Source organism: Bos grunniens, chromosome 7 (genome assembly GCF_055505025.1).
Source record: "Bos grunniens cultivar Pamir isolate PY7600 chromosome 7, Bosgru_T2T1.0, whole genome shotgun sequence".
Lineage (NCBI taxonomy): Eukaryota > Metazoa > Chordata > Mammalia > Artiodactyla > Bovidae > Bos > Bos grunniens.
The window spans coordinates 44105686-44133388 of NC_141171.1; the positions used below are offsets into that span (position 1 = coordinate 44105686).

At 53.9% G+C, this 27703-nt stretch overlaps 1 protein-coding gene across 2 annotated transcripts; it reads right to left on the bottom strand.

Annotated features, from left to right (window-relative positions):
- Nucleotides 1-7060: 7060 nt before the first annotated feature.
- Nucleotides 7061-15323, bottom strand: ABHD17A (abhydrolase domain containing 17A, depalmitoylase). Of its 2 annotated transcripts, none has more exons than XM_086411528.1 (5): nucleotides 15186-15323; nucleotides 11203-11739; nucleotides 10030-10224; nucleotides 7642-7821; nucleotides 7061-7540 (listed from the first exon to the last, which is right to left on the bottom strand). In XM_086411528.1, the coding sequence occupies exons 2-5, from the start codon at nucleotides 11532-11534 to the stop codon at nucleotides 7315-7317; spliced, it is 933 nt and encodes a 310-aa protein (XP_086267654.1). In that variant the 5' UTR covers nucleotides 11535-11739; nucleotides 15186-15323; the 3' UTR covers nucleotides 7061-7314. The 2 variants fall into 2 exon arrangements, with proteins under 2 accessions (XP_086267654.1, XP_086267655.1); XM_086411529.1 differs by having other exon boundaries at nucleotides 10314-11739.
- Nucleotides 15324-27703: the final 12380 nt, after the last annotated feature.

Consider the following 27703-nt stretch of genomic DNA (forward strand, 5'->3'; position numbering starts at 1 on the left):
TAACCCGCAGGTCTAAAGCAGCGGGCGGCGGAAGTGGGGCGATGGGGTGGTCCCCTCCATTGCAGCCACGCCCCCGCCCCTTCCTAGGCTGGCCACGGGACGATGCAGTGCCCGAAGCGACCTCCAGGGGGCCTTCCGTCACGGGTTCCAGTCTTCTCAGTGACCCACCCAGGTCTGGGTTTGGACAGCAGCCGGGGACTCGGGCCCGACCCCCATCCCAGGGCAGTATTCTCACACCCTCTCCATCTGCAGTACCCCCTCCCCCTCGCACCGTGGCTTATATAGCCTGGCTCAGACCCTTGTCCCCAGGCCTGTCGCTGTCCCTCGGGTCCATCTGGTTTAAGCCTGACCATCCTTGGTGGCACCTCCCTCTCTGGCAGGGAGAGGCCTGCTGGAGCTTTGACTAAAGGCTGCAGAGACACTCAGCCCCTTCCTCTAGCAGAGAAGCCCACTCAGGACAACCACTGTCCAGGTAAGCACCCGCTGGGCACTGGCGGTCAGCATTCCTGCTGGCCTGCGCCTCCCTTGCCTTTGAAATTCAAACAGGTGGACCACCTGGGCAGGCATTCACCCTCCCCTATCTCCACAGCCCTCCAGGGCCTCAGCACCCCAGCCCACAGGTGGTCCCCAGGCCCTGAGCCCAGCCTCTCCCAGGTCCAGGTAAGGCAGGAAGTGCTCTGCAGGCTGCCCCATGGGCCCCGGCTCACTCCAGCACTCACTCCAGCACGCGGGGAAGAAGCAGGGCAAGAAGGAGGCAGGGACCCTTTGTCAGTTCCTTCCAGTGATGTTTACCAGGCCCAGAGCAACATCACCCCCTGTGGCCTTGCCCTCCAGGGGCCCAGAGTCTAGGGCAAGGCAACTGGGACTCAAACCTGATGCGTGGAGGGGCTCGGGGAGTATCCCAGAGCTGGCTCCACTGGAGCCTGCTGTTCAAGGGGGCACCCAGAGGAAAGTGGGGCAGTAACGGAGGGGGGCCTTCTTCCCATGGGCAAGGCGGGGGGTGGACCATGTCAGAGCAGTGGTCAGCACTGGACAAGCCTCAAATGTGCATCCACTCCCAGGGAGAATCAGGGTCTTGGAGCTGTGGTTTTCATCTACCAGCCACTCTGCGGGCAGGAAGCCCCAGCGGGGCCCACTCTCAACCCGCAGTATTTGTATTCACACCCTGGGCCCAGGGGAATGTGAGAATGTGAGTGACCCGTGGAGCCTGATGACCGTGTGCTCACTTCTACCTTAAGTTCTGTCACTCCGTCCTCACTACTACCCTTCAAGAGTTGTTAGCCCCATTTCATAGATGAAGAAGTCAAGGCTGGGAGAGGATCCAGACGTGGCCTGGAGCGGCTGCCCACACGCAGAGCTAAGAGGCAGCGGAGCGTCTGTCCTGTCTGGGCAGACACAGAGTGCTCAGTCCTCTCTTTCTCCAGACCTCAGTTTACTGATCTATAAACGGGGGTCCATCTCCAGGCTTCCCTTCTGGGACCAAGGGGTTCACAGGGGTCTCTCACCAGACCGCGGGCCCCACAGAACCATGCTGCACAGGTGGCAGACAGAGGAAGTTACAGAAGCGGAGGAGAAGGCAACATACAGGGGCTCCCTGACAGGTCCAGGTCAGAATCAAGGCTGCGGTACAGATGTGTATCTGTGTGTATCTGTATGACATGCTGGAAGGGCCACAGCTGTTTTTTTTTAAACAGTGAAGTCTTTACTATTTTTTAAATTAGGGTACAGTTGCTTTACAATGTTGTGTTAGTTTCTGCTGTACAAGGAAGTGAATCAGCCATATGTATACACATATCCCCTCCCTCTTGGGTCTCTCTCCCACCCTGGCCTTTACTTTTTAATAGTACTTTCTCTATAGTTCAACTTTTTTATAATCCACGTGTATCACTTCCATTTTGTTTTTGTTTTGATTTTTGGCTGTACCCCACAGCATGTGGGATCTTAGTTCATCAACCAGGTATCAAACCCATGCCTAATCACTGGACCAGCAGGAAAGTCCCCCCAGAAATATTCTTAAGGAAACAAGTATATCTGTGTATGGCTGCACTGTTGTAATGGGAGAAAAGGAAAATGGACAGATGAACTTGAGTGTCTGTCACTGCATCAGGGAGCATGTGGCCATGGGGGCCCAGGATACGGACAGGGTCAGCCACGAGCTCCAGCTCACTGGAAGTCACGTGCCCCCTCACGCTGTGAACTCCTCGTGTTTCCACCTGTCTTGGCAGCCTGTTGGTGCACAGTGGCCTCTGCCAGCATGTCCACAGTGGTCACCTCTGCAGGGGCCAGGAGACACAAGAAACACAAGGGGACATGGCAGGGAGTAGGGGTGGGGTCCATCTTCTCAGAGCGGCACGCTGGGCAGGCAGATGCACCCGTTTCTGCCACCTGCCTAGCACCAGGTGTATGTGGGTGTGACCTTCAGCCTCTCCGTGTGGGTCCTTCTTGTGGCTCTCAAAGGACCAAAGCTCCCATCCCTCCTGAAGATGAGGTTGCTGTACTTTGATGAGTGTTTTTAAGATTCACGCCCGTTTTGCCTTGTCTGTAATCCATCCGTGTTTATTTCTAACGTGTCAGATTATTCACTGCAGTCCAAGGGGTCGTCACACAAAAGAGGAGGTGCAGTGGGCCCCTGGCCAGGCCTAGGCAGGCAGTGGGCATGTGGCTGTCTTCCCCCACGGAAGGCGCCAGGCCCCTTTCCCAGCTGCAGGGAGAGACCCAGGGCCCTCATATCCCTTCTCTAGGAGGCGGGAGGGAATAGGATCTGGCCTGCAGGATCAGGGCTCCTTATCCCCCACTCCTCGCTGGCCCAGGACCCTCCCTGAAAAGCATCTACTCCCAGAGTACCTTTCAGATGTGCAGTTGTAATGGGGGTCACCCGTGGGTCTGGCCTCCCCATGACCTTCTGATGGAGGTGACAAGCCCTCTTCTGTAACACAGCAGGTCGAGTGGCACTCTGCTAGGCTTTGGAGAGCACCCAGCCCAGCTTCTCCCAGCTGCGACCATGACCGAAGCCAGGCCCGTTCACCTCGCCAGCAAGTGCTGTGGACACAGACGTAGCTCTGACCTGTGTCCCCGGCCCTGGTGTCTGGCAGCGGGGCATGCCTGTGTCCTGAGACCATCAGAGCAGCAGAGAGTCTAGGTCTGAGCCCTGGGGCTGCTTCTCTGGGCAGCTTGGCCTGAGCCATCTCCCCCAAAGTGGGGACAGCAACCCCAGCACCCCAGGGTTGTTGACGTGAAGATCCCCAGCAGGAGCTTCAAAAATTAAGAAAGGGGGAACCCGACGTTAGGCTGGCACCCCCACCTCATGGAATTCCATGGTTAACAGACTGGCCCTGCACCCTGACCATGAACCAAACAGACAAGTGCCTGCCTTGGGGAACACCCAAGCCTGAGATGGGGGTGCAGGGGGCCTTGAGAGGTGGCACCCTCCCCGAGGCCCCTGCTTGTCAACCACAGCCACCAGGGGCCGAGGACACTTAACTCCCTGCCACTCTTCTGGAACCTCTGAGGCCCTCAGTTCACATGGAGAGCCAGAGGGGTGGGTCCCACCAGCTCAGTCTGATGGGTGGTCAGTGAAGCAGGGTTGCCAGAGGAAGGGAGGGGAAGATGGATGGTTGGCCCTCGGGGGCTGGGACTCCAGGGCCCACACGAAGTCCAGTAGGGACTCCTCAGGGAGAGGGGCCTGTGCACAACCCAGATCCCACCCTCGAGAACCTCACAGCCCCTGGGCAGGCTGTATCCCCTGGGGTCTCTGGGTGTCAGGGCGTACCCAGGAGCTAACAGAGAGCCAGAAATCTGCTTCTGGGACTCAGGAGCCAGGTGTCAGGTGAGGTGTGGCAGGCCAGGTGTCGAGGGGAGGACCTGAGGTTCTGGGGAGCCGTGGCGCCTGCTGACCAGAGGGAGAACGCTGCCACTTGTGAACACATGTGTCCTGGGAAATCCACAAAATGGAGAACCGAAAGTTGGCCCCTGTCCCAGGCGGCCTGGCCCATGGGCTGTACCAACTGAAAGGAAGAGGGGAGCATCCCGGAAGGTACCACTGGCATCCCTCCCATTGAGGCCCCTTTATGGTTCCCCAGAGGCCACAAACTGAGCCCCTCAGAGGCACCCACTGCAGAAGGGCAGAGCCCACAGGCCAGGCCAGCCTGAGGAGCCCCTGGCCTTAGCTTATCTTTTCTGCTCACTGGGCAGGCATGTAGGGGAGGGGGGTGGTGGTAAAAGCAGGGGTGTGGGGCTCCTGACAAAAGCTGCTGCCTCAAGCAAAGTCAGCACTGGGGTGCAGAGGAGTCCCTAAAGCCTTAAGTTTTCAGAACCCTTTCTAACAGAACTAGCATTACACAAAAGGCGTGCAAGCCATCAACTACTTCTTAGACAGTTTTCTCTTGACTTTCCTGAGGGGAGACGGGGCCTCTGGACACCCAGTAGAGAAGTCAGCAGGGTTCAGGCTAGCTGGGATGACAGGGTCTAGAAACCGACCCCCTCCTGTGGTCAAGGCTAAAAGGTGGGCTTTAGTCGGCAAAGAATGGCTTTTTGGGGAAATAGAATTGGGGACAAACGATTTGGGGAAAAGCAGTTTGGATTTCTATCTCACTCCTTCCCAGGAGTCGGTTCTAGAATTAGATACAAAATTTAAACATATACTTTAAAAAACAAATTATTTACAGAAGAAAAGGTCAAAATGTTTTATAATCTTGGAGTAGGGAAGATATCTCAGCATGATTTGAAATGCAGAAGCCATAATTGATAAATTAATGACTGATAATGATTTTAAATGCCTGGCAAAAGTAAAATTAATAAACACAAAAAAATCCACATACAATCCAAGTCAAACCCAATGACAAGTTGGAAAAAATACTTTTTCTTCACAGTGGGATAATTTTCTTAAATCTATTCCTAGAAAACAGTAATGCCAAGAACCCAATAGAAAAATGGACAAAGAATGTGAAATACAAATGGCTTTTAAATATCTACTGTTTAAAATAGTTTCCAGTTTCAAAATGACCATATTAGTGATAGGAATGATCAACATAAAAAATATAAGTCTGACAGAAGCACTGAGATGTTTGATTATATTTCTAGGAAATACGAAGCTACAATGAAATACTATTTTAAGAGATCATATGCCCATTTACAGATCTATGGAAAGCCCTTCTGCAGTAAGGAATTCAGTTTTCAGGAATACCCGTACTTAGGAAGAGAAGTGTATAAGGATACTGGATCTAGCAATGCCTGTTACAGACTTGGGGGAAAAAAACAAATTTCAACCAAAAAGTAACAGGAATAATAAATTACAGTGCTAATAAAATATAGTGCAGCCATTAGAAGGACTGAATCCAATCTATGTAGGGGTAACTGAACATTCTCCAAGCCACGATGATAACAGGACCACATTTCTGTATAAACTCTTTGGCTACACGTGCACTTTCTCTGTTGACACCTAAAAAACTGCTTGTCTGTGCCGTGGTAGACGGGAACACTGGAGGTCAGGGGTGGGAAGAGCAGTGAGTTACCACCCAACACTCATACTCTGAAGTTTTTACTCTGTGCCTGAAAACATTTCTGTTCAATCGTAAGCCGTCGCTTTGGACTTGCTGCACCGCGGAGCCCCAGCCCTCGGGGAACTTGTATTCTGATGGGGTGAAAAGCCGGCGGGCTCTGTGACAGGGGCAGCAGCGGCGGTCAGTGGCAGCACAAGGCAGGAGGATCAGGGTAGGGGCTTGCGGAAGGAATACTGCAGCTGACGGCCGAAGAATCGGACGTGCTGGGAGGGATCGGTAAAGATCCGGCTACTTCGGTCACCAGGACCAGCCAGTACAAAGGAGGCTCTCTGCTCCCGGGAGTGCACACCCACGCTCAGTTTTGCTCCCAGACATCCTGGATTATTAAATGGGAACCTAGATTTCCAGCGGGAGGGCCCGGGGACTCGGGAGGGACAAGCCTCGGCAGCGTCCTCGGTCGGGGACCTCAAGACCAGGGCTCCCGCCGGGCCGATCTCGCGTGCCCGGGGCCACTCTCGACTTTCCCAGCACCCCAGGCCCGAAGCCCAGTTGAGAGCCACAGAAAGCGCTGACACACATCCGCCGGCGTCGGCCAGCCCGCTGGGCGCGCCCCCACGGCCGGGACGGCGACAAGGGCAGGGCCGGCCGCCAGGGCGCCGCCACTTACCGGCCAGGCCGTGGCCTCCACGCCTGCCACTGCAGCCAAGCGCACGCCACCCCACTTCCGCTTCCGCTCGGTCGCCCCCTTCGGCGTCACCCCCGCCCCCAGGCCGAGACACCGCCCCCTTCTTTAAAGGGGCCTAGGACCCCGAGGGGACGAGGCGGAAGCAGCGGTGGCTCTCGGCCTCGCCACTGCCTGGTGTCGGGCACTCGAAGCTGCCGCCCGACTTCGGCGTGGACAACAGGTCGCCCGTCTCTGAAGCCTTCGGCGTTCTAGGGCGCCGCCCTTAGAGGTCGCAGGGGGCACTCCGGGGGGCGATGAGCCGGGCGTTCTGCCAGGATCCCGGAAGACCTAGGCCGTCCCTGTCTTTAAGGGCATCCCCCGCGGAGTATTGAGCGGAGACCAAGGTCCGGAGGTGTGCTGCAGGAGTGCTCCTCGTGACCCCATTCCTGGGGAGGCCGCACGGAGCCTCGGACCTACCACTGCCCTCCACTGGACGCAAGCGTGCAAGACTCTTCTTGGTCTTCAGCGCAGGGGGAGCTAACCCTAACCCTGCGAGGTCTACCACACGGGTACGGAAGGGTGTCTGTCTCGCTGAGGGTCCAGAGTAGTCCCAGCCTAAACCCGCGGGGGCCACTTCCACCCTCAGGGTTGTCTTGTGGACAGGGAGCCAACCACCCTCCCAGGCGTGCCCTCGGAGCACGCAGGGTCCTGGATTCGAATGCTGTCGCCCCGCCATCACCACCTAGGCAACCGACAGCCTCAAGGACCGGAACTCTGACCTGGCATCTGCAGTTGTGAACTCCCCTGGAGGGTTGGGGACAAAGCCTGGTCCCGCCCCCGTCTTGGGCTCGCTGAGCCCCATGGAGAGCACGCACAAGCCAAGAAAGGGAAAGGAACCTTAAAATTTTAAATCTTTAATTTCTGTTTTCACGTTTTTTCCTTCGTTTTGCTTCCAAAAGGAAAGGTGCACATAGCTCCGTCACCTGTACATTGTCCACGGCCCAGGGGCCGGGGCAGGTCCCGACCCCTGCCGGCCGGCTGCCTCTAGGGCGTGGGGTGCCCGGGGGTTCACATGCAGCCCCCGAGGCCGGGGCAGGGTCCGGGCGCCGCCTTATTGCTGAGGTCCTGGCGCGGCTCGGGCCGGCCACTAGGCTAGGCGCGCTGGCTGGGGAGCTCCTGGGAGATGAAGCGGCGCAGGCGCTCCAGATACTGGCTGTAGAGCTCGATGTCGTTGTGCCCGGCGCCCTCCACCCACAGAGGCTCCACGGCCTTGGGGCAGCGCTCGTAGAGCGCCAGCCCATGAGAGAAGTCGATCACCTCGTCCTCCGTGCCGTGGATGATGAGCACCGGCGACGTGATCTTCGACACCTTCTCGATGCTGCGGGGCGGGGCACGTTAGGCCTCCTCGCCCCGCCCCTCCAAGGTCCCGCCCCGCCCTAGTCCCCGCCCCCGCCCCGCTCCACCCCGTCCCGCGCTCACTTGGGGAACGCGTCAAAGCAGTAGGTCTTCTTGGTGTCCGGGAAGGCGACGCGCATGCCCGAGGTGAGCGGCGAATGCAGCACCACCGCGGCGCACTCGTAGCGCGAGGCCAGGTCCACGGTGGGCACCGTGCCGATGCTCTGCCCGTACAGGACGATGCTGTCCGGGCTGATGCCGTACCTGGCGGTGGTAGGGGCAGGATCAGCAGCGAAGCAACTCACACACCCCTCCCACTGCCTGTCCACCATTCTCTGCGCTGGCTCCAGGAAATATGATAGGGTCCTGGGACCCTCCCCAACCTGCCAGCACCGAGGGCGTTGGCTCAGCAGGGGAGGCAGGATCCCCAGGTGTGAGGAGAACTGATTGCCCGCAGCCCAAACCCTCAGTTTCGATAGTATCTACTTGGTCACACCTGGGCAGTACACCTGTGTAGGCCCTACCAGCGCTGTGGTTCCTGGAGGCAGGTCCCTGGGGCTTCTTCTGGTCACCCGGCCATCCCGACCCATACACACACTAGACCAGGGCCACATGCAGAACCTGCTTGGAGCCTTCCTGCCGCTGCAGTTCGAAATTTGACAGCCCTTCCTGGTCCCACTGCAAGGGGGCGTGTCTTCCCGTCACCCTCACCCACTCCCTTGGCCTTGGGGAATGAAGACAGTTCCTGCCCAATTATCTCAGCCAGTATGCAGCCCCTCAGGTGCTTAGTAAAATGTGGGTGAGCAGGAAGTGGCCCCTGAGGGCAGTGAGTGGTCACTACCTCCTTCCTTGGGCACCTTTCCTACATAGTGGTCAGGTCCTATGCCCCTTTCCCCCCACACACAACTCCCAGAGCACCACCTCAGCGCAGTTCTTTCCTGACCACTCAAGGACTCACCACCCTCTGGATATAGGAGGTCTCCATGGCCTTACCTCCACACACCCTCAGCTGTGATCTCAAAGGGGGTGCCCCTCTTCCAAGTGGCCAGGGCACTCGGGCCCCTGGGCACCCAGGGGTCATGAGCACCTGTCCTTGCCCTCTGGCCCCAACCTCAGGCCTTGGGGATGCCACCCAACCTTGTGCCAACCCCCCTTGGCCACTCCACCCCAGTCTGCTCCCTGGTTTGCCAGGAGCACCGCTGTGCTGAGCACCAGCACGGTCCTGTCACCCAACTCCGGGCAGGACTCCCAGCTGCACCTGGCTGTCTCCACCTGGACAAACACAGCAGGTGCTGGATTCCACAGCTTTTCCAGCCCTTCCCCACCCTGCACCACTGCTTGGGCCCATGCCTCCCGCCCTCCTAATGATTCTCAATTGTTGGGGCTGAGGAACAAGGTTGCTGGAGGTCAATGCTGGCAGCAGGACAGATGGACGGATGACAGAGCTCAGAACCCTCACCCTTCGGCAGGGCATGATTCTGCTAGCAACCCCCAGCCAGCGGGGACAGGCTGAAGCAGCTGAGTGTGGAACACCTGCACCAGGCTACCCAGCTTGAGTCCCCAGTACCACAGAGGTGCCAGGGGACCCTGTTCCCAAGGCCTGCATCAAGGACTCCTGGAGCATCACTACAGCAACCAGGGCCCTGCCTCCCCAGGGCAGGCTGGCTATGGGCCCTGAAGGAGCTGGTCGCACCAGTTGGCTAGGCAGGGCCGAGGTCAGGCTGCCCTGGGCAGGCAGAGGGCACCACCTCCAGGAGGCTGGGGGTCAGGTGCTCCCTCCAGGGCAGCATGGGGCACCAGGCCACAGGTTGTGTGCTGACTCTGAGACTGAGCCACCAGGCTTCAGTGAGCAACCATGGAGTGGAAGGGGGTTGCCAGGACCTGGACGACAAGGGTGGTGAGCTCCAGGGGCAAAGGCATAGACAAGACCACAGGGACTCTGTCTGAATCAAGCCAGCAACTGTGCTGGGTACTGTGCCTGGGGAGGCCCCAGCCTCTGCTAGCTGACCTCCCACAGGGGCTGTGTTGGGAACTAAGCTGTCTGACAACACCTCTAGGCCCAGAGACCCTCCCCAGAATGAAGCCAAGCTCCACAACAAGGGGTCTGGCCCCTCCCCACCCCTCAAGTGCTCCCTTAGGTGTGGGGATCTCCGAGTCTTTTCACACCACCCTCACACACCACGTACCAGGCCCAGGAGAGGTCTGAGTCCTCTGCCTAACTCCTCCCTCCAGGCAGAGCCTCCGTTCCCATGGAGAGAAACCCAGGCCCTGTCCCTACCCCTCTCAGACTGGGGCTCCCAGGAGATCACTCCAAGGAGGGTGGAGGGCCCCATCCAGCCTCCCTGCACACCAAGCAGACAGAACTCGGGTCAGGCTTCACCCTGCAGCCCCCTACCTGGGCTTCTTCCCACAGGGTCCAGTCACCTGTGAGGAGACGCGCACCCTTGCCCCCCCGTTGCAGCCAGGGCTCACCTGGTGCGCAGGGCCTGCCAGGCAGCGTCAATGTCAGCGTAGAGGTTCTTCTCGGAGGGTTTGCCGGAGCTCACGCCATAACCAGAGTAGTCGTAGGAGAAGATGTTGCAGTTGATGCGTGTGCCTAGGCCGATGTAGAAGCTGCTCATCTGGCCCAGGTCCACTGCGTTGCCGTGCGAGAAGAGAACTGTGTACCTGGTGAGGCGGGGAAGCACAAGTCAGAGGGTGATGGAAGGAGGGGGCTGGTGCCCTTATAAAAGGAGCAGAGAATTGGTTCTACTCACTGGGACTTAGGCCAGGATAGACAGTGAAGCCTCAGGCTCCCCATCAGCCAGGGGACCACCCAGTGTGAGCCTGAGAAGCCATAGTGACCTTCACATCGATGGCCCTGGGTGGCAGCTGCCTCCATCATTCCTGATGGAGAGACTCTGAGAGCCTAAGGATGGTGGTTCATCTCCCTGCTGCTCTGAACCTTCCTGGAGGATGAGACTGCGGGGGCTCCGACCACAGGGAGGAAGGCCAACCCCTGTTCACTGCGGGACGGCTCTTCCCTCTCCATGGGAAAGGACCAGAGCCCTTATCTCTGCCCAGGGTCCCACACGGCCCTGCCAGGCAGTCTGACCAGTCTGGATCCTGGTTGACAGGCTCCCAGAATCTTCTTCCTCCAGCACCACTGGGCCCTAGCCCAGCCCAGCCGAGGTAAAAGCCTGCCCTTTGGACCTGGCCTCCTCTGCAGGCAGAAGCAGCTGGAAGGCCCCACCTCTGTGCCACGCTGGGGCTCGGGGAGTCAGACCTGGCCCCAGTTGCCAGCCTAGTCTCAGGGCCACCACCTGAAAGTGGGTGCCGAGGCCTCACTGGGCACTCAGGGCCCAGGAAACTGACCCAGGGCATATGAACACTGAGACCCAGAGGCAGGAGGCTCCCAGAGAGGGCCCCCAAGAGGCTGCATGTGGAAGGACCCCAAACAGTTTCTTGGTGGCCGTGGGCAGATCTCACCTGCTGCTCCTTGGCAAGAATCATCTCTGGGACACCCGCCCACCCAAATGGGCTTTCGGTGGCTCTGGCCCTCTGGTGGTCTCCATGGGCCGCAATGAGAGGCTGAGAACAGAGCATATCTGGGGCCCCCATCCCAGTTGGCCCCTCCACCACAGGGGTCATGTCTGCGCGGCTCACCTGGCACCAGGCACACAGCGCACGTACATGCAGGAGATGCGGTTGCCCCGGCTGCTCTTGGTCAGGAAGACCTCGATGGTGTCCAGCTCACGCTGGCTGTACTGGAAGTCAGCGCGCTCCATCAGATGGAGTTTCCAGCGCCCAGGGGTGCCAGCTAAGGCCCGCAGGTTCCCTGAGGGGGCAGCCCCGGCCCCACCAGGCCCGGGCTCAGGTTCAGGCACCAGCGAGTAGGTGGGCTCCGGAGGCAGAAAGGCGAGCTTAGCGGCAATGCGACCGGGGCAGGGCGGGCAACAGAAGAGGCAGCAAAGCTCGGTCACTGACAGGCCGTTCATGGCGGGTGCCGGGTGCCGGGGCGGGCCTCACCCGGCAGGGGAGGGCTGGGGGTGCTCGGAGACGCGGGCAGGGGACAGGGCGACCCCCGGCCACCTCCCCAGATAAGAGCCCCGTTAGGAGGCTGTGGCACAGCCCCATCGCGGTCCAAGCTGAGCCCTCAGGAGCCTCGCAGCCTCGCGTGTCCGTGTGGCACAGAGGGAAAGCCTGTAGGGGGACAGCATGATGTGGGGTTCCCCCGGGGCTCCCACAGGTCCCAAGCCCTGGGCCTTCCCCTCCGCCCAATCTCCACAGCTCCACCCACTGCCCCACGGCCTGGCCTGCCCTCCCTGGGGAACCAGCCTTCCAAGCGACCCTGGTGGGACCCAACCAGCCCCCTGCCTGCTACCACACTTCCTCAGCCTGCAGGTGACTCTTGCCATTTAACCCCATTCATCAGTCCAGCCTCTGCCTGCAGGCCGTGCTGGGTGATCAGCACCCTGGCTACCCAACTCTCCCCAATACTGCCCCTGCCCCAGGTCCAGGGAGACTGGTACCCCCAGACCTCTGTCCACACAGCTGGCCCAGACTCTCCTCCACCCCCTCCCATCTGCCACCCCCAGGTGACACAGCTCAGCCGAGGGAGGACAGACTGCTGACCACAGGGACCCGAGAGCATGCTCCCAGGGCCTGCGATGTCCGGAGACAGGAGCCCAGGCAGAGGAAATACAACAAACAAAGGCTCTGGGAACAAAAGCAGGATACATCTCCAGGCTGGGAAGGCCCAAGGAGCCGGGACAATGGCTCTCTCCTGTGCTTGGGGCCAGGCCGCAGTGGGGGTTGGGGTCCACAGGAGCCTGGGGCACCTTCCCCTGCTCCGCCAACTTAGGGGTCTGTGGCCTCGGGGAAATCACTTAGACTCCCCAGGCCTCAGTTTACACTTCCATCAGTACAGACACCACACAGGTCACAAAGAGAGTAAATGAGATGAGGGGAAAAGAGGTGGGACAGGCAGGGCTCAGGACAGGCACAGAATGTCCTGAACGCTATCTCAAGCAGACTACAGCTGAGCTGCTAAAGCAGCTATACTCAACATGCATGGAGCTGCCAACAGAGAGGCTGGAAGAAAATACAGAGGTCTGAGAAAAACCTACTCACTTACTACGTTGTCCTTACAGCCTAGAGCGAGGGAGGGACACATGTTCACAGCTCACTGTTGGCAGCAGAGCACCTGAGCCTGTTCTGTTTCCCGGCCACAGCATTTGAAAACCACTGGGCCAGGGCCACACAGCCACACGGATGCAGAGCAGGTTGGTGCAGTCCAAGGCCCAGAAACACACCTGCCCGCTTCAGACCTGTGATCTGAGACCGGGGGCCGCAGAAAGCTACATCTCACAGTCACTTGGATCAGGGGCACATGGAGGGGTGTGGGAGAGGGAGGCAGGGACACAGACGGCCTCCAGGAGCCCCCAGACTCCCAGGTGGGAGACTTGTGTTACGTGTAAGCATGTTCAGAAGGGAGAGTCTATCACATTGGTTCTCAGACCAAGGCAAATTTACGCTCTGGGGACATGGGCCAACCACTGGAAAGACAGCTATGGTTGTCATGACTTGCGGGGGTTACTATTGGCATTGAGTGGGTGGAACCCAGGGATGCTGCTCAACACCCCACCATGCCCAGGACACACTCCCCAGAGTGTCAATCAAACTGAGGCTGCTCCAACATATTCTCAGAGATGTCCAGGCCCCAACAGGTTGACATTCCATCGGTGCTTTGATGGCGTGGCAGGTCTGGAGTTTGGGCAGCAAGGCGAGGCTGGTTTTGAGAGGGAGGCCTGGCTGAGAGCCAGTGGGCAGGTAGGAGGCCCCTGGAGACCCGAGGATGAACAGGCACCCCAAGATGGACAAGGGCCCGCTGACCAAGCCAGAAACCAGGATGCCATCCTTGACACCTCCCTGTACCCTCAAGACCGGCCCATCACAGGGCTTGCTGACTGCCTCTCTCCCTCCCACCACCACCACCTGGGGCACACAGTCTTCTTCCTTGCTGGTTCCCCCCAACCGTTGACCACCGCCACCCTGTTCCATGCCATTCTGCCCTCTGCAGCCAAAAGATCTCTTCACAACACAAATCTACCAGCCACTGGGCTGTTCCAGGGGTCCCACTATTTTTATGATGGAGATCAAATCCCTCACCACCGTCTGCTGTGGTCAACCTCTCCAGCCTCTCTTGCTCATCACTAACCCACTTTCCCCAGATGAACCACACTGTCCTCTCCTGCCTCAGAGTTGCAGCCCCAGCAGTTCCCCTAATCGCACGGCCTGGGCTCCCTGTCCCATCCACCTTTCACATCTCCCAGTGCCCTTCCAAACAGGTTAGTCCCTTCCCCACAGGCTCTCTAGGCTCCAGATCTGACTCCACAGCTTGTATGTATAAATTCAGCCTTCACCCCACGCCTCCAACCAAAGAGAAACTCCATGAGGGCAGTATCACCACCGGTTCTCACTCAATCAACACTGGCTGAATGAACAGACAAAGGACCAGGGGGAAAGGGGGGCTCTACAGTCTGCCATGCCTGACAAGAGAGCGGGTACAGTCTCTTCTCAGGCCTCCCAGACCTGGGACCTCCCGCAGTCTTACACGGATATCAATGAGGGTGCCAGATATCAATGAGAATGCCGGCCCTCAAACTGCAGAGCACACCTAGATGCCTCATTCACTGGGCAGGCACTCCCAGCACTCAGAGCCCAGTGATTCTGTCCACAAGCACATATCCGGCACCCCGCTGCCAGGCCCAGTGTGGGCTCCTGGTATCATGAGGATCAACAAGGTGCCAGGCAGTTACAATTCTCCAAGACGACCTAAATACGGACAACTGTGACCGCACCTCTCCCAGTCAGTCTGAAAGGCGCCTGCAGAGTGCCTGGTGACAGCGACCAGGACAGCGGGGAGAGGATAGTTAAACCCCAGAGGTGAGAGCGGGTTCCAGGAACTAGGGGTCCTGGACTAGACAGACTGGGAGGAATAGTGAGCAGAGGGGTCCTGGAGAGAGCTGGGTCAGGCCCAGCCCGTGAATCCTGCTGCAGAATTTGGGGGAAATTCATCCTGGGGGAAACGGGGAGCCTAAGGAGTGGGGGTCTGGGGTCTAAGCCCATGGGTTTGGCGCTGTGCATGGTGCCCTGGTAGCAGCCTGCAGATGGGACTGGAGCAGAGGCTGGGAAGCCTGCCCAGGTGTCCAAGCCGGACGCAGGACGCCAGCGAAAGGGCAAAGGTGTCTTGGAGATGTTTAGGAAGCAAGGCTCGGCTCCGGCTGCTGTGGCGGGCGAGGGTGTCAGGCTGGGGCATTTGTTCGGGGCCGGGGGTCAGAGTCCGCGGCTCGGACAGCGCACTCCTCGAAGGCGGGGCCGCGTCCCCGGGAGGGTGAGCGCATATCCCACGTCGGAGGACTGAATGGACTGTGGACGTTGCTCTGCCAGAGTCGGAGACGCTGTCCCGCGCCTGATCAGTGGTCCTCCACCCGGGACCGCAGCCGCCCCGGGAGTGCGGGGTCTCAGGGACGTCCGGCCGGACTGCCCCAGCCTCGCGGCCCGGCCCGGCTCTCCAAACGGCCGCGGGAGGCAGAGACCGCGGGAGGCACTCAGAGCCGCAACGCCAGCCCCTGCTTCACACTCACCGCCGCGGCCCGCGCCCCCCGGCCCCGGGGCCGCGCTCCATGGCTCCCGGCCGCCCGCCCGTCAATCCCTCGGCGCCCCGGACCGGTCCCCTGCGCCGCCACCGCCGCCGCTCCCCCGCGGGCGGAAGTGAGCCTCACTCCCGCGGCCGCCCCGGAAATGACGTACAGGTGTGCGTGGGGAGCCGGAGGGGCCGGGGGCCAGGACCGGGAGCAGGCGCGGCGCGCGTCCGGGGGCGGGGTTAACTTTCATGGTGGGCGGGGCGATTGGGTGGGCAGGAGCCGAGCTTCAGGTTCCAATCAAGGTTTCTGGGAGTGGAGACTCATGACCGTTCACTTAATCCTTCTCTTATTCCAGGTCTAGGACTCTAGTGAGGAACTCTACTGGTATCAAAACTTACAGGGGGCCAAAAAACTCAGTGGGGCTTCCCAGGTGGCGCTAGTGGTGAAGAACCTGCCTGCCAGTGCAGGAGATGTAAGAGAGTAGAGTTCCATCCCTGGGGTCTGAAAGATCCCCTGGAGGAAGGCATGGCAACCCACTCCAGTATTCTTACCTGGAGGACCGATGGACGGAGGAGTCTGGCGTGCTGCAGTCCATAGGGTCGCACAGAGTCGGACACGACTGAAGCGATTTAGCACAGAACAAAAACCTCAGTGGTCAACGTAAGAACTATTTTAATGCACTACTAAAAAAACAAAGTTTTGGGACTGAGCGACTTCACTTTCACTTTTCACCTTCATGCATTGGAGAAGGCAGTGGCACCCCACTCCAGTATCTTGCCTGGAGAATCCCAGGGACGGGGGAGCCTGGTGGGCCGCCCTCTATGGGATCCTACAGAGTCGGCCACGACCGAAGTGACTTAGCAGCGGCAGTAACAGCAGGCCCCTGGCTGGGATGATTCAGCCTTTATTTCAAATCTTTATGTGTTGTTCATCATGGGTCCTTTTGCATCACTTTAGGCTCCCCCTCCCCACGCCCCTCAACCAACCACCCCCACCCCCATCACCAGTTCCCTGGTGGCTCAGTGGTAAAGAATCCGCCTGCAATGTAGGTTTGATCCCTGAGTCGGGAAGATTCCCCTAGAGGAGGAAATAGCAACCCGCTGCAGTATTCTGGCCTAGAGAATCCCATGGACGGAGGAGCCTGGCGCTACAGTCCATGCAGTGGCAAAGAGTCCGACACAACTGAGCACACACACACATTAGGCGTTTTCATTGAGCATTAAAATATTAGGGTTTCCGACTCTCTCCCATTCAGCTCACCCTGCGGGCAGGGAAACAGCGGCTGGTGACACAGCTGAAGGCAAAGCAGATGGACAAGAATGAGGCTTGGAAACAAAGTGGCAGTGTGGCTAAAGGTGACCCGGGCGGTCAGGGCAGGCCTTTCTGAGGAGTGATTGGGAGGAAGACAGAAAAACTGGAGGCTGACAGTGCCTAGTCAAAGCGGGACAGTGAGTTAGTGGGACAGCCTCGGCCTTGGCCAGGCCAGCCTATCACAGCTCAACATCCGCCCCACCTGCTACAGGCAGCCCCGGCTCCCCGTCCTCCCCCAGAGAATCTAACTTTCAGCTTCATTTGCAGAGATAGGCCTCCCTGGCCAGTCCTTCCCCAAGGCCCCATTCCCTGGGGTCAGCTGCCAGGAGAGGACTCAGGCTCAGGATTGGACACTCTCCAGAGGTGGTTTCCAGCTGGTTCCCTCTGACCCCCTGCCCAGGCCCTAGCTGACCTCCCTCAGCTGTGTGCTCCAGGGGGCTGTCCCTGGGTGCCTGGACACGCCCCTGCCTCAGCTGTCCCCTCAAGGCTCCCGGCATCAGCTGTCCTCCTGAGGTCCAAATGTCACACCTAAGCCAGGCTCCTTCCATTTCCTTGTGCCAGAACAGGAAGAGGCCTGTCCACAGCCTTCCTCCACACTCCCCCACCCCGCGGCCCTATCTTCCCCTCCTCCCCTGGGCTAGAAAGGGCCAGAGCTGCTGCAACACCTGAAAGCCCAGCTTCTCCAGGACTGAAATGCCCCGAGGAGAACATCTGTGTGTGTGTGAGGGGGTGGCCAGGAGGAGGGGATAGGCTTAGTCCCCACCCAAATGGGGCCTGCCCCACCCCTGCGGAGTTCCCCCACCCACCAGAAGGCACCCAGAAAAGATGAAGGCACTGCTGTGAATTCCCCAAGGTCTCTGAAGGTCAGTCCCAACACCTTCCCTTCCCAAAGCACCTGCTTGGTGTTGCCCAGCACCTACTGGCCCATTTTCCCCACCTCTTTGCCCTTGCTCTCTCTGCCCCAGCCAAGCCACCCTTGAGAAGTTGTCCCTGGTTGTTCAGTCACTACATTGTGTCCAACTGTTTGCGACCCCATGGACTGCAGCACTCCAGTCTTCCCTGTCCTTCACCATCTCCTGGAGCTTGCTCAAACTCATGTCCATCGAGTCAGTTATGCCATCCAACCATCCTGTCCTCTGTCATCCCCTTCTCCTCCTGCCTTCAATCTTTGCCAGAATCAGGGTCTTTTCCAATAAGTCACTTCTTTGCATCAGGTGACCAAAGTATTGGAGCTTCAGCTTCGGCATCAGTCCTTCCAGTGAATATCTAGGATTGATTTCCTTTAGGATTGACTGGTTTGATCTTCTTTCAGTCCAAGGGACACTGAAGAGTCGTCTCCAACACCGCAGTTTGAAAGTGTCAGTTCTTCAGTGCTCAGCCTTCTTTACGGCCAGCTCTCACATCCATACATGACTACTGGAAAAACCATAGCTTTCACTATACAGAACTTTTTTGGCAAAGTGATGTCTCTGCTTTTTAATATGCTGTCTAGGTTTGTCATAGCTTTTCTTCCAAGAAACAAGCGTCTTTTAATTTCATAGCTGCAGTCACTGTCCAGTGATTTTGGAGCCCAAGAAAATAAAATCTGTCACGGTTTCCATGATTTCCCCTGTCTATTTGCCATGAAACGATGGGCCCAGATGCCATGATCTCAGTTTTTTGAAAGTTGAGTTTTAAGTCAGTCTTTTCTTAAAACTGGATGAAGCACAAGGTGGAATCAACATTGCCAGGAGAAATATCGATAACCTCAGATATGCAGATGACACCACTCTTATGGCAGAAAGTGTAGAGGAACTAAAGAGCCTCTTAATGAAGGTAAAAGAGGAGAGTCCTTCCGCAAGGCCCCATTCCCTGGGGTCAGCTGCTGGGAGAGGACTCAGGATCAGGACTGGACACTGTCCAGAGGTGGGTTCTAGCTGGTTCTCTCTGATCCCCTGCCCAGGACCTAGCTGCCCCCTCCCTCAGCTGTGTGCTCTAGGGTGCTGTCCCTTGATTCCAGCTGTGGTTCATCCAGCCCAGCATCACGAATGATGTACTTTGCATATATGTTAAATAAGCAGGATGACAATATACAGCCTTGATGTATTCCTTTCCTAATTTGGAACAACTCTGTTGTTCCATGTCCAATTCTAACTGTTGCTTCATGACCGGCATACAAGTTTCTCAGGAGGCAGGTAAGGTGGTCTGTTATTCCCATCTCTTTAAGAATTTTCCACAGTTTTTTTGATCCACACAGTCAAAAGCTATAGCGTAGTCAATGAAGCAGAACTAGATTTTTTCTGGAATTATCTTGCTTTTTCTATGATCCAAATTTGTCCCTACCTCAGGGCCTTTCACAAGCAATGTTTCCTGCCTAGAATGCCTCCAGATAGACACATGGCTGGCTCCTCCTCCTCCTCAGGCACATGCACAAATATCACCTCCTTAGGAAGCCCTCACTGACCTCCCTCAGCCAAAGTCCCTACCACACCCTATTTATTTTTCTAATAGAAAACTTGCCATCATTTTACCGAGTTGTTTGTTTGTTTGTCATCTATCCTCCCCATATTCCACGAGCTCCAAGCTCCCCCCAGGGCAGGGAGCCGGACTCTTCTCCACTCTGTCCCCAGCTGTCCCCCATGCTTTCTGAAGAGTCGATAGATACATGGGAGGAGGATAACTCCCAGCCAAGAGGAAGGCTTTCAGGAGGATGTAGGGAGGCTCTGGAAACTTTTGGTTGCCACTGGCACAGACCTCAGTCTGTCCGGAAAATAATGTGACCACAGGAATCAATGCTCTTGTCTTTTTTTCCCCCAAACTTTAAAATTTTATGTTGTATTGGAGTATAGTCAGTTAACAATGTCATGTTAGTTTCAGGTGAACAATGAAGAGACTCAGCCATACAGTTATGTATCCATTCTCCTGCATCTGCCAATGCAGGAGACCTAAGAGATGTGGGTTCAATCCCTGGGTCAGGAAGATCCACTGGAGAAGGGCATGGCAACCCATTCCAGTATCCTTGCCTGGAGAATCCCACGCACAAAGGAGCCTGGTAGGCTATAGTCCATAGGGTCACAAAGAGTCAGACACGACTGAGCACGTATGCACCCACCTCCACCAGGTAACCGTAAGTTCCTTTTCTAAGTGTGGGAGTCTCTTTCTGTTTTGTAAGTTCATTTGTACCACTGCTTTTGAGATCCCGAATATAAGGGATGTCATACAATATTTCTCCTTCTCTGTCTTACTTCACTGGTATGACACTCTCTAAGTCCATCTTTGTTGCTGCAGATGACATTATTTCATTCTTTTTAATGGTTGAGTAATATTCCATTGTATATATGTACCACATCTTTATCCATTCCTCTGTCCACAGACATTGCTCCTATGTCCAGGCTACTTTAAACAGTGTTGCAATGAACATAGGGGTACATGTATCCTTTCAGATCATGTTTTTGTCCAGATATAGGCCTAGGAGTGGGATTTCAGGGTCATATGATAGCTCTATTTTTAGTTTTTTAAGGAACATCCACACTGTTCTCTGTAGTGGCTCTATCAGATTACATTCCCACCAACAGTGTAGGAGGGCTCCCTTCTCTCCACATCCTCTCCAGTATTTGTGTGTGTGTGTGTGTTTATGCTGCTGCTGCTAAGTCGCTTCAGTCGTGTCCGACTCTGTGCGACCCCATAGACGGCAGCCCACTAGGCTCCTCTGTCCCTGGGATTCTCCAGGCAAGAATACTGGAGTGGGTTGCCATTTCCTTCTCCAATGCATGAAAGTGAAAAGTGAAAGTGAAGTCGCTCAGTCGCGTCCGACTCCTAGCGACCCCATGGACTGCAGCCTACCAGGCTCCTCCATTCATGGGATTTTCCAGGCAAGGTTTATGCTAGCCATTCTGTTGTTTTTTTTTTTTTGGGGGGGGGGCTTATTTATGAACCCCCTACAGACTCTGCGTGAATTTCCTAGTGATTCAGAACAAGAGGCTCCAAGGTTGTCCCTGAGATCCTGAAATGAAAACCGTGGGACTGGGAGGAAGGGAGGGGAGCCATACCCTCTATGCTAGCCATTCTGACCAGTGTAAGGTGATATCTCATTGGAGTTTTGATTTGCTTTCTCTAATAATTAGCAGTGTTGAACATCTTTTCATGTGCCTGTTGGCCATCTGTATATTCTCTTTGGAGAAATGTGTATTCAGGTCCTCTGCCCATTTTTTGAGTGGGTTGTTTGTTTTGATGCTGTTAAGTGTCATAAGCTGTTTGTAAATTTTGGAGACTAATTCCTTATTGGTCACATCATTTGCAAATATTTTCTCCCAATCTGTGGGTTGTCTTTTCATTTTGTTTATTGTTTCCTTGGCTGTGCAAAAGCTTTTGAGTTTACGTAGGTCCCATTTGTTTATTTTTGTTTTTATTTCCATTGTTCTGAGAGATGGATCAGAAAAGATGTTGCTGTGGTTTATGTCAGAAAGTGTTCTGCTTGTTTTCCTCTAGGAGTTTTGTAATGTCTGGTCTCACATGTAGGTCTTCAATCTATTTTGAGCTTATTTTTGTATATGGAATTAAAGAGTAACCTTATTTCATTATCTTAGATGTGGCTGTCCAGTGTTGTCTTTTTTAATTTCTTAGATATTTATTTATTTACTTGGTTACTCCGGGTCTTAGTTGCAGCACGTGGGATCTCTTAGTTGTGGCATGTTGGATCTAGTTCCTGGACCAGGGATTGAACCCAGGTCCCCTGCATTGGGAGTGTAGAATCTTAACCATTGAACCACCAGGGAAGTCTCAGGAATCAATGGTCTTAAAAGCAATCCTGTTTGAGGAAAAGATCAAGAGGTTACATGTTTCCCATCCTGGGGACAAGGGAGACACTGCACATGTACGGAAAAGCTCCTTGGGTGTCAAAGAGGAAGGGCTGCCCCCCCCATAATAGGTGATCTCAAGCCTCCCTGTTGGCCTCTAGGCTGGAATCCATCTTGGAAAAAAATTGTGTCCACATGTTGGGGAGGGTCCTAGGGTGGGTGAGGTGTGGAAAAATAAACCAGGTAATTGGTCAAAGGTAAACAAAGACCCTGAAGAACTACTGAATATAAATGATTTAATCATCTCTTCACTGCACTCTGCCTTATTAGGGAAGATGCTCACACCCTTTTCCAGGTGTAGGGGGATCTCTACCTTGCTTCAGTCTTTTTTTTTTTTTTTTAATGTTTGGAAGCTCTTTAAAAATATTTATTCATTTATTTGGCTGTGCCAGAATCTTAGTTGCAGCATGTGGGATCTAGTTCCCTAACCAGGGATCACACCCAGGTCCCTTGCATTGGGAGCCCAGAGGCTCAGCCACTGAACTACAGGGAAGTCCTTTAACTAAACAAATTGTTTCTCTGTGTGCTCTCCAGCTTATTGTGTTGTATCTCTAATAATAGGCTTTGTAGTGTTTCTACAGATTTTGGCTTCCTTGAGAAATGCATTTTTCAATGGGATAGACAGTCAGGAGGAACTCTGCCTTAAGCCTGAGGCCCCTTGTGAACTAATAGTGGCCAGGATTTCTGATTTTCATCCAGGCTTCCCAGATTCAGTTCCTGGGCAGGGAACTAAGACCTTGCTTCAAGGCAGTGCTCACTGCTGTCTGTCTCTGTGAGATCAATCCTGCCTGGATCAGTGAGCTCCAGTCAGGTGCTATTCAATAGGGGCTTCCCAGGTGGCGATAGTGGTAAAGAATCCGCCTGCCAATGCAGGAGACATAAGAACTACAGGTTCAATCCCTGGGTTGGAAAGATTCCCTGCAGAAGGAAATGGCAACCCATTCCAGTATTCTTGTCTGGAGAATCCCATGGACAAAAGAGCCTGGTGGTCTATAGCCTTTAGGGTCACAAGGAGTCAGACATGACTGAAGCAACAGCACACACACTCTCCAATATGGAGGCCATCAGCTCTGAGCTGCTATTTACATGTAAATAAATGGATGAAAAGTAAATACAATTTAAATTGGACTTCTTCAGTTGCAATGGGGTCCTTTCAAGTACTCAAGAGCCATACAGCGCTGGGGGCTCCCATTGTGGAAGGCACAGGTGGAGAACAAGTCTGTCACTTGGAAAGTTCTAGAAGTTTCAGTCTAGCCACTGAACTCCAAGACAAAAAGCATCTGCATTGGTTTCCTTTTGGTCTCCTGTTTAACTCTGGTGCCCAGTTTGGGGCTCAGCATTCAATTGGTTCTCAATAAATGCTTACAGTAGAGAGGGGAGGTGGGAGGCAGAAAAGGAGTTCTTTTAAGAAGCAAAGTTAATCATCCGATGAAACAGAAAAATATCCTCAAAGTGAAGAGAGGAAATTAAATAAAAAGATTATGTTTGGGGACTTCCCTGGTCATCCAGTGGTTAAGACTCTATGCTTCCAATGCAGGGGACACAGGTTCAAATCCAGGTCTGGGAACTAAGATCCTACATGCTATGTGGTTCAGCCAAAAGATTTTCTTAAAAAAATGATTATGGTTGACGCTTGATGAAAAAGACTATTTCTGCGTGGAGAATCCCCATGGACCAAGGAGCCTGGAGGGCTACAGTCCATGAGGTGACAAAGAGTCAGACATGATGGAACAACTGAGCACACCGAGATATGCAGACCATTACAAAGTGGCTGGTCTTTTCTTTTTTTTCTTTTAATAGCTTTACTTCGACTTATATTTTTATGGGAAATAATATTTATATGGTTCAAAATTCAAAGGGTCAATACGGTTGTGCAGAAAACATCTCTGCCCCAATCTCGTTCTGTGGGAAACATGACCCCATCTCTCAAGGCAGCCACTATTCCAAGCTGCAACTAATTCAGGGTTGAGAAACCCTGGCATCTGTGTCCACCTATGAGCAGGTGTAAAGAGACTGTCCCATTTATTATTCTATTTTTTTATGTTTTGGCTGCTTCCCACAGCATGCAGGATCTTAGTTCCTCAACCAGAAATCAAACCCACCCCTCCCCTGCAGTGCAAGCGTAGAGTCCTAACCACTGGACCACCAAGGAAGTCCCTATTTTTTTTTTTAAAGTCATTATTCCCTATTATTATTATTGATACACACAGCAGCTTTTAGCAACACTGCCCAGATGGTCACTTCTTCCCCCTGGGCCCATCTTGCAATCCTATCATGCAACCCCAGGGCTGGCCCCCCTGCTGTGTATTCAGTCCCCTCCTGCTGGACAAGTAGGTTGTTTCCGCTGTGTTGTTATTCAGTTGCTAAGTCATGTCTGAAACCCTATGGACTGTAGCATGCCAGTCTCCCCTGTCTTTCACTATCTCCCAAAGTTTGCTCAAACTCATATCCATTGAGCCGATAATGCCATCCAACTATCTCATCCTCTGTCACCCCCTTCTCCTCCTGCCTTCAATCTTTCCCAGCATCAGGGCCTTTTCCAAGGAGTCCCCACTTCACATCAGGTGGCCAAAGTACTGGAGCTTCAGCTTCAGCATCAGTCCTTCCAATGACTTTTCAGGGTTGGAAGGATATCAACCCTTTAGGATTGTCCTCTATGGGCAGGACTAAAACAGTACCTGGGCATTTCCCACTGGTAGGTGGGGATTGCGGGGAGGTTTCCTGGAAGCAGAGGATTCTAAGGAGAAGATTCACTCTGCTTCCTCCAAGAAACAACACAACCCCAGGTGCCACTTGGAGAAAAACACACCACCCTGGGAACGGGGAGGATGATGGCAGATGAGGTTATGGGAGATTTTTTTTTTCTCTTCTTCACGCTTTGATGTGTCTTCTGAGTTTGCGTTGGTTTTGCTCTGTCAAAGGAGTGTTTCACTGTTAGGATTGGTGAGAAGCTGAAATAAAAACTATATGCCCAATGCAGTGAACATGGGTTCAACCCCTGGTCGGGAAACTAAGATCCTACATGACATCCAGTGCGGCCAAAAAATAATTCATGCTTGAGTTTCTCGAGTTCAGACCTGAAAGAAATGAAAGCCAGAACTCAGATACTGTAGAAGAGTGTTCACACCAGCGTGATTTTTAACAGCCAAAGATAGGAGCTGCATGAGTGGCTTGATGGATGAAAAAATGTGGTCCATCCACATAGTGGAATGTGGTAGGAGACTCTGACATCTACACCTTGGCTGAACCTTGAGGATGTGACGCTCAGTGAGAGAAGCCAGACACGGAAGGACACACACTGTCTGAATCCACTCACAGGAGGTCCCTAGAGGGGTCAGATCCACAGAGGCAGGAAGTAGATGGTGGGGCCAGAGGCTGGGGGAGGGGAGTCTTTCATGTGGGCAGAGCTTCAGTTTGGGAAGATGAGAAAGTTCTGGAGATGATAATGGGGATGGTTGCAGGACAATATGAATGTACTTAACACCATTGAGCTGTGAACTTAAAATATGGTTAAGATGGCAAATTTATGGTATGTGTATTTTACAACAATTAAATATAACTTGATGAAACCAAGAGGTAGGGAGAGGTCTGCAGGTGGTTAAGGCAGTGCCAGCATCCTGGCCTGAGACTCCTGCAGTCATCTGGTGTCCCCAGCTCAGGAGGGATTTGCTTGTGTCTTGAAATTCTTAACATTTGACCAAGGGCATCTGCACTTTCATTCTGTGCTGGGATCTCTATGTTGTGTGGCCCATCGTGGTTTGGGGAAGGGACCCACGCATGGTCAGGGTCTGGGAGTTGGTGGAGAAACACCCTCATGGACACGTTTTTTTGTGCACCACCCCAAGTGGGAAAGAATGAGACCTAATCAGGAAGTGGGCTTCTGAGAGTCAAGGAAGGAAGTGGGGGGGGGTTGCATCTGAAAATAGCGCTGCTTACCCAGCTGATTGTGGTTGGGGGGGGGTGGGGAGCACGCATGGGACTTTTCTGAGGAAGACCCCTGCCTGGAACCCAGCCCCACTCTTTCCTTGGACACAGCCAGACCCAGCACCCACTGCTTGGCTGCCCGGTCTCAGTAGTTGGGTTTCAGAGCAAAACGGTGCAGGAGAACCAGCCTGGGAGCTGGGATAAGGGTTCTCCAGAGAAACAGAGCCAATAGGATAGATGAGGATATAAATGTAGATACACTGCTGCCCAGAAAGAGATGTATAATCAGGATAATGGATATTGAGAATTCCCTCCATCCTGACCTGCTGTCTGCAAACTGGACACCCAGGGTAGCTGATGCTGTAAGACCAAGGACAGGAAGTGATGGGTGATCCTGCCAGCCATCCGGCAGAGAGGACAGATCCCACTTTCCTTTGCTTTGCATTCAGGTCAACAACATGTGGGTTGATGCCCACTGAAGGCCATCTGCTTTAGGGAGCCCATCAATTCAAAGCACTGCCTCATCCGGGAACCCTTGCACAGACACACCCAGAAATCATGTTTTTTTTTTTTAAAAAAGATATACTGGGAATTCTCTGGATGTCCAGTGGTTAGGACTCCAAGATTCCACTGCAGAGGACACAGATTTGATCCCTGGTTGGAGAACTAACCAGCACACTGCATGGCCAAAAAAAAAAAAAGGAAAGAAAGAAATAGTCCTTAAAAATTGCACACAAATATATACAAGCTCACTGTGACCCACTGCCAGCCTCATCCTTGGCCCTCCTCTCCCAAGAAGCTCCCTCTTGCCCTGTACCAATTTCTCCCCTGCCAGAGGTCACCAGTGGTTGACTTTCATCACCACTGATGAGTTTGGTCCAATTTTGTACTCTCCCTAAGTGAAGTCCTACAGTTTGTTCTCTCCCAGCCAGATTCATCCATTCCATGCTGTGTCCCTGGGATGCAGAACAGGTTGCATGCAGCAGGCAGGTACCTTTTTCCTTACTGCATAATATTCCATTTTGTAAACAAACCACTGTTTCTTTTTTTTTAACATGTTAAAAACCATTCAGTTTTACTAATTTACATGTATTAAGTTCACAAATTATCTAAAGAAGTCTTTCTCAATGCACTGTATGAGCCTAAGTCAAAATACAGATTACAAGAATTCATAAGCATTCTTGTTCTTCTGATACAATGACCTGAGAATTGTGATTGTTTGAAATATACTTGATTTGCAATGTTGTATTAATTACTGCTGTACAGCAAAGTGATTCGGTTATGCCTACATATACATTTTTTTCCTTTTTCTCTTTTTGGTCACTGTGTGGCATGTGGAATCTTAGTTTTCCCAACAGGGATCATACCTGTGCCCCCTGCAGTGGAAGCACACGGTCTTAACCACTGGACATCCTTGAAAGTCCCTATACTCTTTTATATATATATATATTCTTTTCCATTGTGATTTATCATAGCATATTGAATATAGTTCTCTGTGATATACAGTAGGACCTTGTTTATTACCTACCACTTCTTTTTTTTCTGACTGACCAGGTTTTAACTGCGGCTCTCAGAGTCTTCACTGTGGCATGCAGAATCTTTTTTAGTTGGAGCATCCAGGATCATGGTTCCCTAACCAGGGATTGAACCTAGGTCCCTGAATTTCGTGTGAAGAGCCTTAAGTGCTGGACCACCAGGGAAGTCCCACATACCACCATTTCTTGACCCAGCTCTCAAAAATGGACACTTGGGTTGTTTCCACTTTGGAGCTATTATGAACACAGTTCCTATGAGTCTTTTCCTGGATCTAAGTACTTGTATTCTTTAATTAAATTAAATTAATTAGTTAACTAATTTTTGGCTGTGCTGTGCTGCAATGTTTGGGCTTTCTCTAGTTGCAGTGAGCGGGAGCTACTCTAGTTGCGGTGTGCAGGCATCTCACTGTAGTGGCTGCTCTGGTTGTGGAGCCCAGGTTCTAGGGCAAGTGGGCTTCAGTAGTCATAGCATGTGGTCTCAGTAGTTGTGATGGACGGGTTTAGTTGCTCCATGGCATGTGGAATCTTCCCAGACCAGGGATTGAACCTGTGTCTTCCACACTGGCCGGCGGATTCTTTACCAACTGAGCCATTGAGGAAGCCCCATGAGTATAGATCTGATCCACACTGCCAAATGGTTGTCCAAAGCAGCTGAGCTGTCTGGCTCCCTGACTTATCTCCTCCCCCTGCCCCGATTTTCTCCAAACTCAAACCCCAGGGAATCTTCCAGGTTTCAATGTGCAGAGCCAAGTGCTCAGTCACTAAATCATGTCCGATTTTGTGGCCATGGACTGTAGTCCGCCAGTCTCCTCTGTTCATGGAATTTCCCAGGCATACTAGAGTGGAATGCCATTCGTTTCCTTTTTCAGGGGATCTCCTGACTCAGGTGGAGCTACTGGTAAAGAACCCACCT

Coding starts and splice junctions, on each gene's coding strand:
- ABHD17A (XM_086411528.1), bottom strand. CDS start 11,534: ATGAACGGCCTGTCAGTGACCGAGCTTTGCTGCCTCTTCTGTTGCCCG. Junction 10,225..11,202: donor CGCTGTGTGCCTGGTGCCAG/GTGAGCCGCGCA, acceptor CCGCCTCACCAG/GTACACAGTTCTCTTCTCGC. Junction 7,822..10,029: donor TGGCAGGCCCTGCGCACCAG/GTGAGCCCTGGC, acceptor TACCACCGCCAG/GTACGGCATCAGCCCGGACA.